This window comes from Abramis brama (assembly GCF_963993115.1).
Source record: "Abramis brama genome assembly, chromosome: 9".
Classification (NCBI taxonomy): Eukaryota; Metazoa; Chordata; class Actinopteri; order Cypriniformes; family Leuciscidae; genus Abramis; species Abramis brama.
This window is the reverse complement of record NC_139971.1, coordinates 29,616,940-29,637,406: the sequence shown is the minus strand read 5'-3', so window position 1 is coordinate 29,637,406 and position 20,467 is coordinate 29,616,940. Positions and strand designations below refer to the sequence as shown.

General features: G+C 36.9%; 1 protein-coding gene across 1 annotated transcript in view; it reads left to right on the top strand.

Annotated features, from left to right (window-relative positions):
- Window positions 1–20,215, top strand: part of tspan9a (tetraspanin 9a) — an 84,187-nt gene extending 63,972 nt beyond the window's left edge. Inside the window, exons 3-6 of the mRNA XM_084124400.1 lie at window positions 13,094–13,195; window positions 13,335–13,466; window positions 15,240–15,323; window positions 18,883–20,215. Coding sequence (XP_083980526.1) covers window positions 13,094–13,195; window positions 13,335–13,466; window positions 15,240–15,323; window positions 18,883–18,954 — 390 coding nt within the window. The 3' untranslated portion in view covers window positions 18,955–20,215. The remainder of the gene's footprint in view (window positions 1–13,093; window positions 13,196–13,334; window positions 13,467–15,239; window positions 15,324–18,882) is intronic.
- The last annotated feature ends 252 nt before the right edge of the window (window positions 20,216–20,467 follow it).

Sequence of the window (20,467 nt, the reverse complement as noted above, 5' to 3'; positions counted from 1 at the left end):
TGTCTTTTGGCAGTGCAGTTTAAGAGTTTTCATCACCAGGCGAGCTCTCAAAGGTCAGAGGTCACCACACACAACAAGGCCTAATCCCGGCCAGTTGTCACCAAGTAATTGGCGCTGAGCTCTTTCTCTGTCAACCCTTCCACCTGCCGCAGTGGTCAGGCTCTTTCTCACGGCCTTCAACTGGAAGCGATACTGTGCCAACTGGAATGTCTAAAACAGGGCAATCTGACCTTTTAACACCATGCAGATCCTAGCGGATTGCTACCCACCCAGGGCGCGCAGAGGTCCTGTTTCCTCTTTGATGAAGTCACAAGTGTCACCAAACATATGCTTCAGATGGTGCACTGCACAGTCTCCTTTTCAAGGACGCTTCCCAAAAGTACGGCAGGATGCTAGGAGGTGTTAAATCCCGTCAAGGATTTCTGGGTGGTTCATTATTCACTCTGTTTGCCATGCTCTCTGTGGAAGCTAAAGTAATTCACTTACCCACAATCCATTTAGAGATTAGGATCTGCCTATCTCTCCAATGTACGAGGACTGCCTGGTTGTCTTATCGGAGCGTGTAACTCACACTCAACCGCAAACCGCAAACCGAGACTGCGTTTTAGTAGCAAGTAGCATGAGAATTCTCTGCTTGTTCCTGTCTGTATTGAGTTTCTTTCTGCAAGCACACGTCTTTTCTATTTCTATATTGTGTGTAGACTCAAGGTTGTACCTTCATATGACGTAAGCTAGACTGAAAGCAGTGTTTCCAACATGTGTTAGTCTTTAAAGACAATTCTGAGACCATCCCATCCATGTATTGATGTTGTTCGTACAAACAATATAAGATACCACTATGACCTTTAACACACTGTGATGAGGGAGATACTTCAGAGAGAAGAAAGGGACAATAAGATATAGAGATCTGTATCAACTGCACAGGGTTGTGAGCACGTCTCTTTCATTTCTCCACCACTTGAACTGGGCAGCAGGGGTACTCCCATCACTCAAAAACCTGCCACTCCGTTCGCACAGAATGGCGTGAGCGATCAGAGGAATGTTTAATTGACTCCAATATTTGATCTCCAAATCACAAGGCAGCCATTATCACATCTAAGGAAAAAAGTCATGCTGGCAATGTATGAAAGCACTCTTATTCTGTACAAACCACTAAAGACAGTAAAGACTTTTTCATTGTTAAAAAAAGCATATATTTCAAATAAATGCTGTACTTTTGACCTTTGAAATCAGAGAATCCCAAAAACTGTATCATTGCTTCCACATACTGTAAATATTAAGCAGCAAAACTGTTCAACTGTTTCATGAGAATAAAAAATATAGTTTGTGACTCTGAGATAAATATATACATGTATGTTTGAATGTATAAATATCCCACAAAAATCAAATTTATTAAATGTCAAATTTACAAAATTCCAAACTATCTGTAATTTTCCTAGATTCATAATTTGAGAGATGTAAAGTTTCAGTAGTGATGTTTTTGCCCTCCTCAATCTTAAACTCAGCAATATGCTTCCCTCCTGCTGTGGTATGTTGGAGAAACAAAGGTATAGGTCTTCACCTCTGAGTGTATATGAACGCTGTGGATTAAAGCACACACGTGGACCCTCCAATGACCCACCATCTGACTGCAGCAGATGGCGAAGGCTAGGCACCAGATTAGAGCATCCGTCTTTAAGCTCATGACCTCATTCCAGCGTGTGTGCCGCAGGATGGTGGCCAAATGAAGCCATATTAGCTGGTTTGAAAAGGGGGAAGCACAGTAGCATGATTTTTCGGATAGGCTTACAGAGACGGATGAAGAGCATTACCGCACACTTTCGCCTCCTCAGCTGTGGTTACGGTTTAATCCATTGATGACTAACATTTTTTAGCGTCTAATGTTGTGCCATTACATGAGTAAAACTGACACAATTAGGGATGCTCTAAAAACGAGTTGCGACCAACATGTGCAAAGGATGGGTTGAGGCTATTTTTGATGAGAAGTAAAACTCCAGGTACCATTTTAAAGGTCCCCAAACTCGTATCATAATTTAGTCGCACAAAACACTGGTGTCTATTGTGTTTCCTGTTATTTTTAAGCTGATTCTGGGAGTGTTAAGCTTGTGATCTCATGTGGTAGCATGATTGTGGTTGCTTGTTTACTTGCTGATTTTGGCTCTGAATTAAACCAATTTACTTGCGGTAAACAAATCAACACAGAATGTGCCAGTGTTAAAATGATTTGCATCAGGCTTGACTATATAAACAGTCATTTTCCACTTCTGGAGCTTAAAGTAGCAAATGTGTCCTGTAAAGTGCCTGATCAGGTGAGGCGGTCAGCCAGGGTTTCTAAGGACTCCATGCCAGGTTTCAAATCACCTGACGGCGTGACAGTAGGTCCGACACTGCGCGTATCTTGCAAGCTCACAGCATGACCAGACTTTCCCTTGCTGATCAAGAGTCTGGCCCATCATCTGGGCTGGAAATTACCATCTCATGACAGGCACTTAGACAGAGTGTATGGGCTGAAATATGTGCCACCAGAAACTGAATTTGAATCATTTATATTTGAATTTGAATTGCTAATCTTGAATATTTGCATTGGAAAACTGAATTTGAATCACATAATTTGAAATTGTATTGTTTAATTTGAATAATTGCATTGAAAAACTGAATCTGAATTGTATAATTTGAAATTGAATTTATTTGTTTGGAATACAATTTGATCCTCACTGAAAATTCAACTCTCTATATATACTCGCATTCAGTTCTCACAATTCAGATTCAGATCACCAAATTCAATTTCAAGTTACTGTGACAGACATCCGGGTAGTTGGAGGATGAAGGAAGAGCAATCGAGCGCAGATCAATATCGATAGATAGAGTTCAGTGTCGCAGGATCATCACTCAGCACTAAATATTAGGGCTGGGTATTGACACAGATTTCACAATTCGATTCGATTTCGATTCACAAGCTTGCGATTCGATTCGATTTCGATTACGATTCGATTCGATTCAATATCGATTATTTTGGATATCAGGTACAATACATTGTAAATTTTCTCAAGGAAAACTGGAAAATAAAAGGGAAAAAAATTATTGTAAACTATGGGAGTCAGTTGTAGCCAATAGGCTTCATTAGCCTACTATAATATTGAAGGTAAAAATTAACTGATTTGTATACAAACACTTAAAATACACTTTTATTTATTTTTATAATAATAAAGTTATATGGAAATATAAAAATTTAAATGGTGGCTGTCAAAAACTTTCCAGATTTATTCAAACATGCATTAAATATTGAAGAACAATAAAAATTATAATGATTATGTAATATGGTACATATATTTAGCAAAATGCTCCTCTCTAGAGTTAATTTTTCTAGCTGACTAACGAGTTTATGGTCACTGGATATGGTTTTTCTGAGGTAAATGTGACATTACATGACATTGTTTACTTACGTCTTTTTGAAACACTGAATGAGCGATTCCATGTGACATGATACGGACTTCGATAAGTTGTACTCTATCTTTTAACACACTTTCAGATGCTCATTCGTGTTTATTTCGCGCAGTAACTGGTGTTATTAATGCGGAAGAGAAGATCATGTGCGCTCCGCGTTGCTGCTTCTCTTGAGCTGAGCCAAAGCGATCTCACGCCACAGCGCCAAAACGGTAATTCTGTTTTTGAATTTCGTAAGAAAATGGACGTAATTTGAAATCTGAGACTTTGTTTCATATCAATAATAACAAAGCACAAAGATTATTGCGATTTATTGGATGGGATGCGCGCATCAATGTTCCATTAATTCATCAACTGAAAACAGGATGACTAATCGATTCTTGGGATTTAAGAATCGATATCGTTTCGTAAAAATGAGAATCGATTAAAATCGAGAAATCGATATTTTTTACCCAGCCCTACTAAATATGCCAGACTCTTGTGCTGCTTATGGATGTTAGAACGAAAGAAATGAAAAAATAAATAAATAAAAATAAATAAATAAATAAAAGCAAGGGATAACATTTCACAGGTGAGAATGAAACCTGTGGCCTCTCTCTCTCCGTGGCCCGCGGCAGCGAACACAGCTTCACCTCGCTGCTGCACCGGTCCCCGCTGATCCAGATGGGACTGGCCAAAGACATAGTGGTGATCGGGAGTACGTATATTTCGGCGGGAAGTTCCACTGCCTTTGCCGGTGGCCGGCGGACGGAGAGAAACTACAGCGGGGCAGCAGAGTTCGTCTGCGGCTGCAGGATCTGGAGACTTACTGCCCGCTTCCTGGAAGCCAACACCGACAAAACGCTGCTGGAGGAAATAGTTGAGTTTTCTTTTGCTGAAGAAAATAGTCCGTTCCGCGTCCATAGCAACGCTCTGTTTTTCATGGCAACGGTGTGATATACTTATTACATGGCTTGGTTGAATTCCAATGTAGAATGCGGGCGTTATTTCTTGATAACAGACGCTGCGAAGTATATCACACCGTTGCCATGAAAAACAGAGCGTTGCTATGGACGCGGAACGGACTATTTTCTTTAGCGGAAGCAATACAATCGTTTTTAAATCAATAAACTCCTTTTTAAATCAATAATTTGTGTCAAATTATTTATTTATTTTGTAGGTAGCCATGTAATAAGCGGGATAATGTATAGCGAGGCGGTTGTTATAGCGAATAACAACCCCTTCAGGATGATTCAAGACCTGTCGGGGTTGTTATTCGCTATAACAACCGCCTCGCTATATACATTATCCCTTATGTAAGGGTTAATGCCCGACGAGGTGTCCATTATCAGGTATTAATGGACGACGGCTTGTCCATTAATACCTGACAATGGACACCTCGAAGGGCATTAACCCGCTTATACCATGGTCACTTACGAAAGAAAGAAATATTTAATCAATTAATAATACTTTAATGTGTTTTAGAGTAAAAATCGTGAGGGTTTTTATTTATTAAGTCGAGCACACTATTTAATATCTCCCGTATACAGGCGTTGCCAAGCAACGTGGCCACAGCGACCCGACCGCAGCAGTTGATCAGTGAGTTTGAGCCAGCGCAATCATTTAGAACTGTCATCAGGCAAATTGACGGGACGCCTTTCCTAGGTGTACATTATCACTTTTTAATGGACACCCTGCAGCCAATCAGAATCGAGTATTCACCCAGACCATGGTATAAAAATTTATATATCTGCCTGAATCAGCCTGAAGCCTATAACTATATATATATATATATATATATATATAGGTTATATATATATATATATATATATATATATATATATATATATATATATATAGGTTATATATAGGTTATATATATATATATATATATATATATAGGTTATATATATATATATATATATATATATATATATATATATATATATATATATATATATATATATATAGTTATAGGCTTCAGGCAGATATATATAAGGGATAACTCTATCTATCGATCTGCGCTCGATTGCTCTTCCTTCATCCTCCAACTACCTGGATGTCTGTCACAGTAACTTGAAATTGAATTTGGTGATCTGAATCTGAATTGTGAGAACTGAATGTGAGTATATATAGAGAGTTGAATTTTCAGTGATGATCAAATTGTATTGGACTTCAGTTCCAAACAAATAAATTCAATTTCAAATTATACAATTCAGATTCAGTTTTTCAATGCAATTATTCAAATTAAACAATACAATTTCAAATTATGTGATTCAAATTCAGTTTTCCAATGCAAATATTCAAGATTAGCAATTCAAATTCAAATATAAATGATTCAAATTCAGTTTCTGGTGGCACATATTTCAGCCCATAAGAGTGCTAATAAAGTGCAATTATAAATGTGTTTGTTAATGGTATAGTTCATCCTAGAATGAAAATTCGGTCACTAACTAGTGCTGCGCACTGACATGAACCGGTATACCAGTTTCAATTTGGCAAACAATATGTCTTTTTCAAATTCTGCAATAGCTGAAACAATTGCTGCATCTATTCAATGGCCACGAAGAGCGCTATGTAGAGTGTATTGTGAGGAGACCTCTATTATCTGACAAATGCTTATAACGTTATAACACAACAATAAATAAGCCACACAACTAACTCTCTTTAACATGGCAAATACCATGTAGAATCACAGAATCTAGTCACAAATGGACCTTACTGTATAAAGCTGAATGTCACACAATTTTTGGATGAATAAATCAAAAGTAGGGCTGTTCAGTGAATCAAATTGTGATATGGACTATAGTGTCTGTAAATTATTAAAGCTCAAAAAGAGTCTGCATGTTCTGCATGTCAGCCTAAATAAGGTAGACATATAATGAATCTAACTAACATTAATAATTAATTTACGGCTGAATGTTGCAGGGATAAGGAACAATCAAAGTAGTGACGCTTGTGGGATTTTGTTGCATCTGCCGTCACACTATTTGAGAACATGAACTTCATCTGCAGAGCTGCTCTAAGAGTTAACTTCACGAGCATCATATACACATGGAAACTCAAAGGGCTAATTTAACTTGAAATTAAAACAGTAATATATTACCATTGCACAGTACTACTTCAAGTAGTAGCAGTAGTAGTAGTGATGATGATGATGATGATGATAATAATGCAGTTTATTAAAACAGAAAAACTCAAAGGTCTTCATTACAACCTGACAAAATAAAAGTTTGGTCTAACTTGAAGAAATTATGAAAGAAATATATTACCATTGCAGAGCAGAATGTTCTGTAATGTAAGTAGTAGTAATAATAATAATAATACAATTTATTAAATACTTAAACGGCAAACGGTAAACTTGCCAAAAATAAAATGAATTTGATTACATTTGAAAAGATTAACTAAATTGTTAGTTTTATAAATTGAGTTATTTGTATGTTACAAAATTGAGTACATTTATATGTGACATTACAATGTTTTAATATTCTTTTTGCTCCTGACAGTAAAATAAGCCACTATAAATGTATATAAAGGTCCAGAAAACAAAAAATACAGTGATGTGATACAAACCACCAGAATTTTACATTTTAAATAGTGTACTGGTCTTTCTTTTTCATGTCAAACATTAAATGAGGATGCAAAAAATAATAATAATAACCATGAACGAATCATAAAAGTTGTCTATATGACTTGCATGCTACAGTATATACCAAGTCTTCTGTAGTCATAAGACAGTTTTTTTTGGTGAGGAACACTGATATCATTCACTGATATAATCTTCCCACCCTCTGACTGCTACTACAAGAGAATCATTGAGTCATTGAGTTGAACTCGAGAACTGAAACAGTTTGATTAATGAACAAATCATTAAGACCTGTTGGAACTGATAACTCACTTCTCACATGAACTCTTATGAAATTCTTATGAGGAGAGTCAATTAACACTAGAAGTGCCAGAATTCCATAACTACTAGAACTGCCACAAGCGGTCATTTTGACCGCTAGATTCCAAACTCTATATCTCAACTGATAAATACCCATTTGAGAGATTAATGCATTTATTGTATTATAGGATATCTTATAAAAACAAAACAACACCAAACTGTATATTTAAATAAGTTTAATTATACATTTATAAATAAATAATATCCGTAGATGTCCTGAACAAAATGACGGAGTAGCCTATGTTTTCATGTTTCCACTGTTTGATCGCGCCCGCGCCTTACACACACACACACACACACACACACACACACACACACACACACACACACACACACACACACACACAGCCTGTTCATTATAGCCATAATAAAATATAATAATAAAATAGTCAACCTAACATATAAAAATTCCACTGCTCTGTTTATATAGTCAGTAGCCTAGTACAATTCGTACCATTTTGCGCGTATAAAGAGGATGATTTTTTCCGTCGATATTGGAACGTGAGTGAAGTACAAAGCCTATAATAAAGAATAGTTTTCCATCCACATACATCGCAAATGTTGAAACATTTTGATTCTAATTAGAGAGTTACGTGAGCCCAACGCCGCTTACTTTCACTTTCGCTTATAAAGTATTTCATTTTGGCTTGTTTATAGTTATTTTTTCATTCTTGTTCTGTTCTGAATATCATTACATTTAAATGAGTTGTTGTGGAATATGTTTTGTGTATTTTTACCACATTTTATTGTTGTGTATATTGGCATAATAATAATACCGCAAAATTCAGTGCGGTCAATATGACCGTCTATGGCCGAAATAGGTAAATATGTTCATTAGTTTTTTTGCCTTATGTGTAATTTATATGAAAAACATTTTAAATGAAAATACAGACACTTTTAGGAAAAGTCAGGTACCAGCAGGATTTTATTTATTTTTTCAACAAAGTTATTGCAGATATAAATTTCAAAACGGTCAGAATGACCACCATGGCACTTCTAGTGTTAATGAATCACACCAACCTATTGTATGACTTCAGAAGACTTGGAATACAGTGTCATAAGAGTCATATTAACCAATTTTATAACATCTTCCTTTTTTTGGTTGAACTATCCCTTTTGGTTAGGATTTAGGTGTGTGTGTTTGCATTCTGTAAATTTCTCCCCCCCAATTTTTTTTTTTTGCCATAGGCAGAGGTGATGGACAGTGAATAATCTGCTGTCTGACCTCATCCTCCTCTTCCTCTACTCTTTAGTAAACAGCAGGCTTTCCTCAACACACACACACATACACAGTGTGCTGCCACATCTCCACAAACCCAAGCCCCCTGGGCAATAATATGACAAACCTGTCCAAACCTCTCCACACTCTGGAGACTCAAACACACACGAGACCAAAAGAAAAGCACACAGTTTTCTCTCTGTATAAGCATTCGCTCTGGTTTCCGCTCCCAGTTTACCCCAAGAATGTTTGGTATAGAAGATAATGATGTCATCCGTTAGCTACATCTAACAACTGACCCTCTGGTCAAACCCTCCACATTCCCAAACAAACACTAACATCTTTACATTAACAAGTTGCCTGAGAGCATAGGAAATCAATGAGAGGAATGATTACAAATCAAACACCGAGAGCCGCTAGGTCATTCACACGATCCAGATGCTTGCGCTGGCTGAAATGGCTTTGGACCGTGCGTTCTGAGACTGTATCCAACTGGACAGACATTATTTAAACAGAACCCAAGGCCAGGTATACAAACTCCTAATGAGCTATGCATTAACTACAAGCAGCCACAGGCCATGGGAAACATATGCTCCATTCACTTTTTTAGCACTAGTAAAGGATGTAATAGTGGATATAAAGGCTCTTGGTAGTGATATGAGATGCTAATGATATGAGAAGTTGTAGGTTTCAAATCCTTGAACCTATTAATAATACAAATTTGGCACATGTTGTCTGGCAGATTATTCTATTCTTCACCAAGAACAAATAAAATATTGATAAACAATTAGACTGGAGTTCATTCATCTGAATAGTTTTTGCTTCTTCCTGTTTAGTGTAGATTTAGATTGACAGTCCGAACGTGACTTCCTTACAGTAACCGTTCGTTTACACTGGCACTCTTCCCATGAACTCAAATTAACTTTCTGCATAATATGATGCTCCTAACAGTATGTTGCATTAGCATAGCTCATCCCTTAGGGCTTGCAAGATGGTGTCTAGAGCAGAATATATGATCAGAGCAACACCTCACCAATACTTTTCATTTCAGTGACAGGATATGTATCATTGCGGAGGGCGAGGATAGGACAGCTTCCTTTTGTTGTCAGAAAACAGAGGCATTCGAATATCCTCATCTAGCGCTCTTTGTGGGTTTTTGGATGAGAAGACAGATTACTAGATTATTTGACATGCCTGCTGCATTCCAACGATGATGTGCTTAATAATAACATTAAACCTTTCATGAAATATATTACCACACCTTTTGACTGATGAATTTCAATTAAATCCATTTGTGATTAAAAATTTGTGATTACTGGATACATATTTGCTGTCCCCAGGCTGTCCCAGAGTGTCTTTCTGATCAAAAGTACAGTAATATTGTGAAATATTATTACATTTTTAAATAACTGTTTTCTATTTTTAAATATTTTAAAATGTAATTTATTCCTGTGATGCAAAGCTGAATTTTCAGCATCATTACTCCAGTCTTAAGTGTCACAGAAATCATTCTAATATGCTGACTTGGTGAATATATGCTGAAAACTGTTTATAAAACTGCTTAATATTTTTGTGGAAACAATTTTTTTATATATATTTTCAGGATTCTTTGATAAATAGAAAGTTTGTTTGAAATAGAAATCTTATGTAAAATGAAATGTCTTTTCTGTCACTTTTTATCAATTTAATGCAGCTTTGCTAAAGAAAGGTATTCATTTCTTTCAAAAAAAAATCTTACTGACCACAAACCTTTAAAGTATTTAGAGAACATAGATGCGCTGTGAGAAAATAAATGATTGTAAAAAATAAATAAATAAAATGCAATTTTCTAGGAACCCTCAGCTCATGGCATTAGCGAGGCTTAGTCGGACATGTAACATCCCTCCATTAGACATGCAATTTTGCTGTTTTAACAGGATGAACAGAATTGCATGCCTTTTTCAGGCACAAGCTGGTTAAGAATTTATTATAAGTCTGAGTCTAATTGTAATTAGACCCGTGTGGAATATGAGAGTCTTGTGTGCTGTGCAATTGGGACGCTTTTATTTAGGTATGAAAGAACAGCCATTAACAAACAGTTGTGATTATCATGTGTTCCAAGCAGGACGTGAAAGGAGTGATGTCACAGTGTTCCCTGATGGAGTTGAGAGTGTGCTTTGATGTATTCTTGTATAATGAGACTCGGAGGTCTCAAGATGTTTCCGTGGAGAAGGATGATGAGCTTATTCACCTTTCGTTTTATTCTCCATTCTGAAACGTGGCTACTCACGCAGTGTACCCACCAGGAAATATGTCTGGCACTAATGAGTGTACACTCCAGTGAAAGACATATGCCTTCTACCAGCTTTTTAATATCTTGTCTTGACTGAGTGTTATTGCTGCCGTTCTGCATCATTGGCTGAATTTATTTCATCGATCCCTGGAATGAATGCAAAAATAAAGTAGATATATATGCACATAACAGGGTCTCCGGAGAACATTTTAGTCTAATTTCCACATATTTTTGGAAAGATTATAAGAATTAAATTTCATACTCTTCATTCATTAATTTCCCTCTGCGTTTAAATGTTTCACAGCATGAATGTTTCAGTTTGTTATATTATAAGTATTATTATTTGCTATATTATTAGGTACATTTAGCAGGCACTTTTATCCAAAATGTGTTTCAAATTTATATATTTTTTATTATTATTATTTATTTAATTTTTAAACCATGTATGTTCCCTGGGACATGAATGATACATTGAAGGGATAGTTCTCCCATTTCCCTATCCTCAAGTTGTTCCAAACCTGTATGAATTTCTTTCTTCTGCTGAACATAAAAGAAGATATTTTGAAAAATGTCGGTAATCAAACAGTTGTTGGGTCCCATTGACTTCCATAGTTTGGAGGGGGAAAAAAATAGAAAGAAGAAAGAAATGCATACAGGTTTGGAACAATTTGAGGGTGAGAAAATTTTTGGGTGAACTGTCCCTATAAATTGTGTGGCTTATTGAGTAGAACTGTGATGTACTGTTGTAAGTGCTTTAATTCATGATTTGTCTGGAAGATGATAAAATGGACAAAAAAGATCCAATAAATTTGCATCAATGAAGGGTCCCAAATCATATCTAGGAATGATAGAAAATTATAGAAATTTGATGGGCTTTTTTGGGGATAGTAAGCAACCACCTGGCAATGTCCTGACAACCACCCACACCATCCTAGCATCATGCAAAGGCACCAGTCACAATTTCTTCAGAAGTTCAGAGTCTTTTAGATGTGAGCAAAACAGGGAGTGTTGTGATAATACAATAAATACAACAGCAATAAAAAACTTAGACAATAGATCATGTTAAAACTGTAGATATTAGCTCTATATATCTTATTTATGGCTCTGTGATAGAGACTATCATTCACTGAAATATGCCTGAAATTCCAGAATATTGTGTTTTCTCTTTTCTCTTGGGTGAAACGATGTTAATCTGGCGTGCGTCTATATCAGGACCACCGCTCTGTCAAACAGTAATCACCCCGCACTACCGTCGCTCTGGGCCAGAGTGCACTGAACCACTAATGTGAGATTGTACACCTCATTAAAACTGCCAGCGAAATATTTATCTGCCACAGCCGAGGGGGAAGTGATTCCAGAGTGGCGTATATGAGTATGTCGTCCTCCAGCATCAGTGGCATGCTTTTTTTTACGCTCTACTCAGACATTCAATTAATGATGCTAATTACATTAATTTGACATAGTCAAGAACCCGATGGAAGGTATTGACTAAATAGACGCTCCTTATTAGGGTAGGCAAGCAGATAATTTTTCTCTTAGGACTTGCTTATTGTTCTTCACTATTCTGTTCCTCACATTGCTTATATTTACACATATTTACATTTATTCATCCAAACCACTTGAATGAATCAAGCTTTCAATCTACAATTAGTTGAATTTATAATAATGTATTCAGTTAAAAACATAGGAATAATTAGGCAAGAAAGATATAATACATTTAATTATGATAAATACAAATTATGTAGAAATATGAATGATATGATACAATTCATATACACTGTAAAAAAAAATGTTGTTTCAGCTTAAAGTAAGTGTCCATGCTGCCTTAAAATTTTAAGTGACAACTTGGATATTTGAGTTGACTAAACTTAAATTTTGAAGGCAGCACAAACACTTTAAGTTGAAACAACAGTGTGTGTGTTATATATATATACATATCTTTTTTGAAACATATATTTTTTGAATGAAAGATCAAAAGGATAAACAATGCAGGTTTATTTTTTGATCATATTTACCAGGGGTGGCATTAATTCTGACCACCACTGTATGTATGTATGTATGTATGTATATATATATATATATATATATATATATATAAAATAAATTATTATTATTAATTTGTCAAATCTATTTTTATTGAAGTATAATTTAAGTGGTTTTTCTGAAATATTGGTACTGTCAAGATGAGATTTGTGATTGACTATGACTGAACTTTTTCTTCTGCTGTTCACAGGTCAGTGAGAACGCAAAGCAGGACTTGAAAGATGGTCTTGCTCTCTACAACACAGACAACAACATTGGACTGAGAAATGCCTGGAATATCATCCAAGCTGAGGTACTCTTTGTGAAATCATGATTATGTTGAGAATTTTGAAAATATGTCTTTAATATACACAGCAATATCTGGAACTTAATCTAGTCTGGTTATTAATAAAATGTATCATCGTCCCCCTTTATCCCCCCCTGCCCGACAGTGGAAGTGTTGTGGAGTAACCGGGTACACAGATTGGCACGAGGCTCTGAAAGAAAAGGTGGTTCCCGACCGCTGCTGTCAAGAGCATTATCAGGAGTGTGGCCGCAACTCCACCAACATGTTCTGGACACGGGTGAGTGGACACCTGCACTTAAACCAATGACAATGTTGTTATAGTTCCTCAACTAATAGCCTTGACATTTGAAGTGAACTATACATATACTGCATTTCAAATGCATGACTTTCATTTTTAATCATCCTCATTTTGAATACATTTGGACTGTTAATCTTATATCCATTAAAGAACATTTCTGAATTGAGGCAGGATGAAAGAAAGGACTGGAGCTAATAATTGAGATTATTCCTTTTTATCTTTCTCTGTTCTGTCCTTGAAAAGAGTTATTATTAATAAATGAAAGGCGGTAAAAGCCATAGATTTAAGACATCTCTGTTTGGTAGCACCTCTAAGTGCGCCTGTAAAGAGCCAGAGTCATGTACCTTTATGTATTAATTCTCACTTTTGGACACTATGGGGCAGATTTACTAAACAGGGCAAATTAGCGTGAGAGCGCAATTCCAAAAAATCGCCAATGTAAGTGGAAAGTTCTGCTTGCGCACATTAAGGAACACAGACACAGCCGTATCATTTCCATAATGACCAACGCAATCTACCAGGAGCAGCGCAGATTAGCGTCTGTTTTAAGACATGCTTATTTTGGGCGTTAAACAATGGCACAAATACCAGTAAATTGACAAATGCAAACCTTAGTAAATCACCTTGCGTGATTCATTGAAGTACTCTCTTCAAATAAATTTTGCGTCTCAAAGGGAAACTCCTACAAATGCATCTGCAATAAGGTCAGCCACAAAAATAACTGTGCCCGCGCCTTTTCAGTGCGTGTCTTTAGTAAATCCTGACAGTTGTTTTTTTAATGCCAAAAGAGGGTTTATTCTTAACAGCTCAAGCTGTTAGTAAATCTGGCCCTAGATGTGTTTGTCTTTCCTATGGGAGTTGATTTAACTCATGAAAACTGATTTTAAAGTTTAAATGAGATTGTAGGGAGGGCAATGGTCTCTTGAGGAAATATTTTTGTGCCATTGACAGTGCTGTAATGTACATCAGTAGCTGAAGTTACATGTTAAATTGTCACGCTGTCTTTCTGCAGCTTTTAAGTTACCACAGAGGTACTAATGGAGTGAGAAGAGACAATTACATTTAGTGAATCCTCAATGTTTTTTCCATTAATGCAGAACAAGAAAGTTTGTGGAAAAAAAAAAGAAAAAAAAATTCAAATGTCACGATTTCCAGTCCGTTGCCTTCTAAAGAGCGAATTACACAAGGACACATTTGTAGTAAAGTTAGCCTGAAACCATTAGCCGTTTAATTGTTAAATTTATCTTAAGCCCCAGAAGTTAAACAGCTAGCCAACATAAATTGTTTTAAATTCATAGAACGAGTAATTAGCACAAAAAAAAAAAAAAGTGACATAAGGCTGTTTGCACAGGAATCCAAGAGTTTTTCCATATCTGAAGGTATTATATAGCATTACTACCACAGTTTTCGGTTGTGCTGGAAATGGATTTTCTTTTCAGTGCCTTAGTATGACAAGCAGCCCACAACACCGCCAACTCAAAGCTGTTTTGTCTTTTTCCGCATAGCCACCAGTAGATCGCTGAATGTGCTTTTTTCCCCCAGTGACTACGCGTTGAAAATGCAGCCGCAGCAGTCGCTCGCTCTCTCATGCATGCACTCAAATGAATTCCACTGCTGCTGGAGTTCAGCTCATTTTCTCTGAATCAGAATTAACAACTAGCAAATTAGAAAGTGAAACATACACAATCTGTTTGTATTAGTGCTTTCACCCAGAAGATCTTGTGACATCTTGTGACTTTTCTTGTCTTCCAGGGCTGCTACGAGAAAGTTGAAGAGTGGCTTGAAGATAATAAGCACCTACTCGGAACCATCGGCATGTGTATCTTGGTAGTTCAGGTAAGATTGTGTGTGCTGGTGTGTTTGCCATCACTCAGTATGTCAAACACAGTGGTGATAATGAGCGTGCCTGTCTTGTCTGGCTCTGCTGAAACAGTGAAGCACATGTATGGAGACCCACAGACAGCTCTGAAGAAAACGAGTGAACTGCTCATTAGGGCTCGCTGATACGCGGTAATATAGAAAGTGAAAGTCTGTCAGTCCCACATGATGTCTTGCATTGGTTCATTATAGAAAGAGCATGAATTCGATGTATTTGATTATCAGTGCAGCCAGGTCTAATATGTACATTCTGTGGAGGTGTTTTGCATTAATGTTAGACTCAAGATTTTTCATGGAACTAGGCATCTTTGCCACTTTTAAAGTTAGCAAACTCAATTTAAGAGTATCTCTTAACAGTTTCACAATTTTACATGATCGTCAAAAGTTTACATCAGGTTTACTCTCATTAATTGCAAGGTAGAAATACGAAACGTTGGATTAGCCAAGATGGTCTCTCGGTTAATCCACGAGTTCTCTTAAACCCGTGGTCTGTAATCACCTGCAGTTTATTGAGGATAATGGCGCAAAGGGGTCTTTACGAAGTACTTTTCTCAGGATGGACTAAGAGGTGACCGCTGGCCTGTAAGCAAACAATTGCCAGCTAATCCTCCTCACGGGCTGAGCTAGGGCAAATGTCACAAGTGATTTACTTAGATCTCATCAAGCAAAAGCCAGCCAAATCTGGTTATTAGTCACTAAAATGTGTGCTCTGTAAGTGCTTTGTTGTTTTAAATTATTTGTGGGACTTCTAAAAAACCATGGTACTTTCATATATTCCATTGAACTGTTAGATCCCCATTCATATTCCATGAAATACCATTCAAAGTAATGATGCACCAATGCTGATACCGGATGCTCCAGCAGACCTCAACGCTAAGGATTTTTTCGGTTAAATTTTTTAGATACCAGTGACACATCACAATTTTTAAGTACAGAAATTGAATAAAGTAATCAAATGTAAAATAACACTGAATAGTCTTTAATGTACAAATTAAATATTAATCCTTATCAAAGTTGCTAAAGTCATTCAGTCAAGAGCAGTGGGTGATTTTCTTTTTGTATTTTGTTGTTAGATGAACATTGAGGACAAAGACAGCAGTAGGGTTATTAGGCTGCTGTCACTTTAGGATCTGCACATATCCAACATACTGTTACACACACGTTTTCTGTTTTCTTCATACTGTTTCGCTTAGCAACTCACGAACAGCAGTTATGCGTGAATATTTAATTTGTTTAATATTCTGTTAATTGGATACATTTACTTAATAGACATCCTTCTCTGAGGAATATCAATTCTGCTCTGTGTTTGCTCTGTTGTCTGTGTTTCTTTTTTACGGGCACTGTATACTGTACACTTTGTGGTATCGGTTTTTGTTATCAGAGCATTTTTCCGAGTTCAAGTACATGAGCGCGGTATCTGGTGCATCCCTAGTTATTACTGTAATTTTTGATCAAATAGAACCCATACCTTTGAATGGTATATAAGGCCCTGTTTACACGAGAACGCTCGCGGGTGAAAACGTAAAAATATTTTATCAGATGTGCCTTTCGTTTAGACGGCGACGGCATTTTCGGAGCTTAAAAACGCAAAAAAGTGAAACCACCCTCCAGAGTGGAAATCTTAAAAACGCTCCACCGTCGCGTTTCCGTCTAAACGGTAAAAACGCAAAAGTTTGCTAGACAGTGAAGGCACCGATCAGTGCTTCACATTGCCACCTAGCCGCCTGGAGTGCATACTACATTGAATTTCACACACTTTTGCGTCACCATATGCACGCAGATTTCCCCCCGATAACGCTCGTCTAAACGCAGAATAAAAAGTGATCACTTTTGCGTTTTCTCTTCAGATCGTTTCCGTGTAAACGTAGCCTAAGTTAGAACATCATTTCCAAGTTACATTGCCCAGAAAGCTTTATAAAAACATGGTACTCCTTTAGTGTACCGTAGTTCTTGCTCTTAAAAATGTATGGATTCTGAAAGGAATAATTTCCTTACATTTTTCGAACACAGTGCATCTCTGGTTGTCAGACGTTGCTAGTGGCCTTGGCTTCTCCAGCAGTCTCACACTGAAGTCTGTGTGAGAGTCTGCCAAGATTTACAGTTCAGTGTCTGTGTCAATTTATAGTGTAAAGAAGAAGCGATGTGATACCTTTAAAGCTCAAAGATGTGAGAAAATCAGATTTAATCCACACACCGAGTCTGTTGCCGCCTCCTGTTCTGTTCTGCAGCTTTAAGATAATGGCTGTGGGAAGTCGACCACCGCTGTGCGTTTGATGTAACAGGATAGATCTAAAAATGAACTTTAAAGAGTCAGTATATTTCACACATTTTACACATTTCCGTTTACGTCCATGACACTATGTATCTTCACTAATCTTGTTTTGTTTTGTTTTTTCTACAAAATGATGTCAATTTTCCCAAGAAGGTCTATAATACTAGCATGTGATCTGTTTGCTTCCATCTTTACTTACTGGACTTTTTTTGGGGGGGGGGTTTCAAAAAAGGGACCTACATGTAATTTATAAAATGTTTGCGTAGAAACCGCCCTACATTTGATCTTATGATCATTTCTCAAATGTGCATACATGTGAATCAGAAAATGAACATACGCACAAAAAAGTGCATATGCCTCTCTTCCAGATGTGAAATTTATAAATCACAAATAATCGTGGTTTCAGATCTCCACCTTGTAAACAACCCTTAATTAATGTTATTAACATATAAAAGAGCACCAGTCAACGTCCAAATGCTTTACTTAAGAATGGCGAGCAGCAAGAATTGCTTAGCATTCCAAATACCTGCTGTAATCCGACTCTGCCACAAGGAAAAGTGCGTACATCTTCTTAGACCCTGACGTGGTACTAAGCACTTTTCTCCGTCAAAGACCGTTTTTTAAATATGAACAACACTGATTGGCTGATGGCACCACACAAAGACAGTCCCAAACCATTCACAAGTAACTGCAACTGTCATGAGCTGTGACATCAAAGGCATTTCATGGTTTTAAGAGCCCTTCTATGGCTAATCATCTACTTTAAAATAATAAAATGGAAAATAAACAAACGGCAAATGGCAAAACATCTACTATAATTAAAAATTAAAAAGTTTGTAAAAAAATGCTTTGTGTTGCTGGCAAAAACACCAATTTACAATAAGGTTACTTTTTTAACATTATTAAATACATTAGGTGTCATAATGTTCAATATTTGTATAGCATTTATTAATCTTGGTTGATAATTTTTTCATTTACTTTTTTTATAACAAGGTGAATAAATGAATTTATAAATGAATGTAATGTGTGTATTATGAACAAACATATCATATTTATAAAATGAAATTAATCCTTATATTTTATCAATTTCATGCATTCTGTGTTAGATACTGACCCCTAAATTTTCTAGAGTTTGATTAGGAGCACATCCAATGTTTTGTCTCCATTCAACCAAGCCATCCCATGTTTGCTGTCATAAAGCTCATGCGTGTCATTAACCTTTACATTTGGATTTTGTCATTTCAGCTCTTGGGGATGGCCTTTTCCATGACACTGTTCCATCAGATCCACAGAAGCGGGAAGAAGTATGATGCCTAACGCAGCCGTTTCTCAAGGGAGGAGCCCTGGTGCATTATGGGACAGACTCTGGAGGACAGCTCCTCCTCTTGTATCTAACTTCCACCACTGGCCAGCCCCTCTTCCCATTATTCCCCAGCTTACACCTTACCATCCTGTATAAACTTCAGTCATGGTCTGTCTCTCTTCCACTCTTTCTCCCCCATCTGCTCATCTGCCAAAGAGACCTGGGGACAGAGAGGAATGAGAAGACCAACTGTTGGCCAGCATCCTCCCCATGAGGCCTCTGACTTTCTCCATCTCCTCTAGAACCTTTATTTTACGCTTGAACTAACTAACGTTTGCAGGAAGGAGAATAATGAGGACAAACTGCGTGGCTTCACTAATACGTAAATTGCCCAACATAGAGAGCGATGAGAGAACATCAGACTGGAAACCTTTGGGGTGGGACGAATTTAAAAAGCATCGCTCATTATCACCTCCATCTACAGTGTAAAAGACAAACAGCTCCATTTTAGCATGATGCAATTTTGTATGAGACAGAAAACTTTGTCATTTTTGGCTCAAGACTTTTGTTTTTATAAGTCACTTTGTCCCAGCCCCATAATTGTCATTTTTTTGCACCTAATGATTGGAAGAAGGCGGTACAAGTATTCTGACTTCAGCGAGGTATGACCAGGAATCTGACTTTGTCTTTGTATGTTGCTACACAAGCTTGTGTTTAAAAAATGTGTGATTTGAGGATGCATCGAAAGTTTCACCCTGATGAGAACCATCACAAACTAATGTCAGTGTAATACATCAAATAGGGACTGTTTTGCAGTATACAGACTATCTGATTACCCAGCCACCCACATACCTGCAAAAACATCCTCTTTGTTAACCACTAGAAGGTCATTTTAACTGAACGGCAACTAAAACTCTGTAGCATTGACAATGAAGTGCAGTTTGTATGGAAGAAATAGGGGAAGGTTACAAGTAAGTAGACCCAAGCATGTTTAAATGCAGAGCTTTGTGAGTTTGACCATTTCCCCACGTTTTGCTCAATATATCCAAGTCTATACCCCAAATAACGTTGAGACAGAGCCTAATAGCGCATATTCCACCTTGGTCATGTGTGCACATTTCTCCAGGACAGTAATATTTACATTTTTGGCAGACTTAAAGAGTTCAACCAAAAATGAAAATCTGTCGTCATTTACTCGCCATCATGTTTTCCAAACCTGCAGGACTTTCGTTTTTGTGTGGAACACAAAAGGAGAAAATAGGGAAAAGTTGTGATAAAAAAAAAAAAATGCATATGACTTAGACTTAGTGCTAGTGCTCGTTTCCTCAACAGTCGGATTCAGAAAACTTGAAATATGTTGTATAAGTTTTCTGAATCTGGCTGTTGAGGAACATACAGCCCTCCACCAGATCTCATTTCTGCATACAATATACATATCCAAACTTGGAGCATAAAGATGCATTTCATTAGGTTTGATGTAATTGATGCTTCTTGAGTGTCTCTTAACTGAATGTAATTCACAAACTT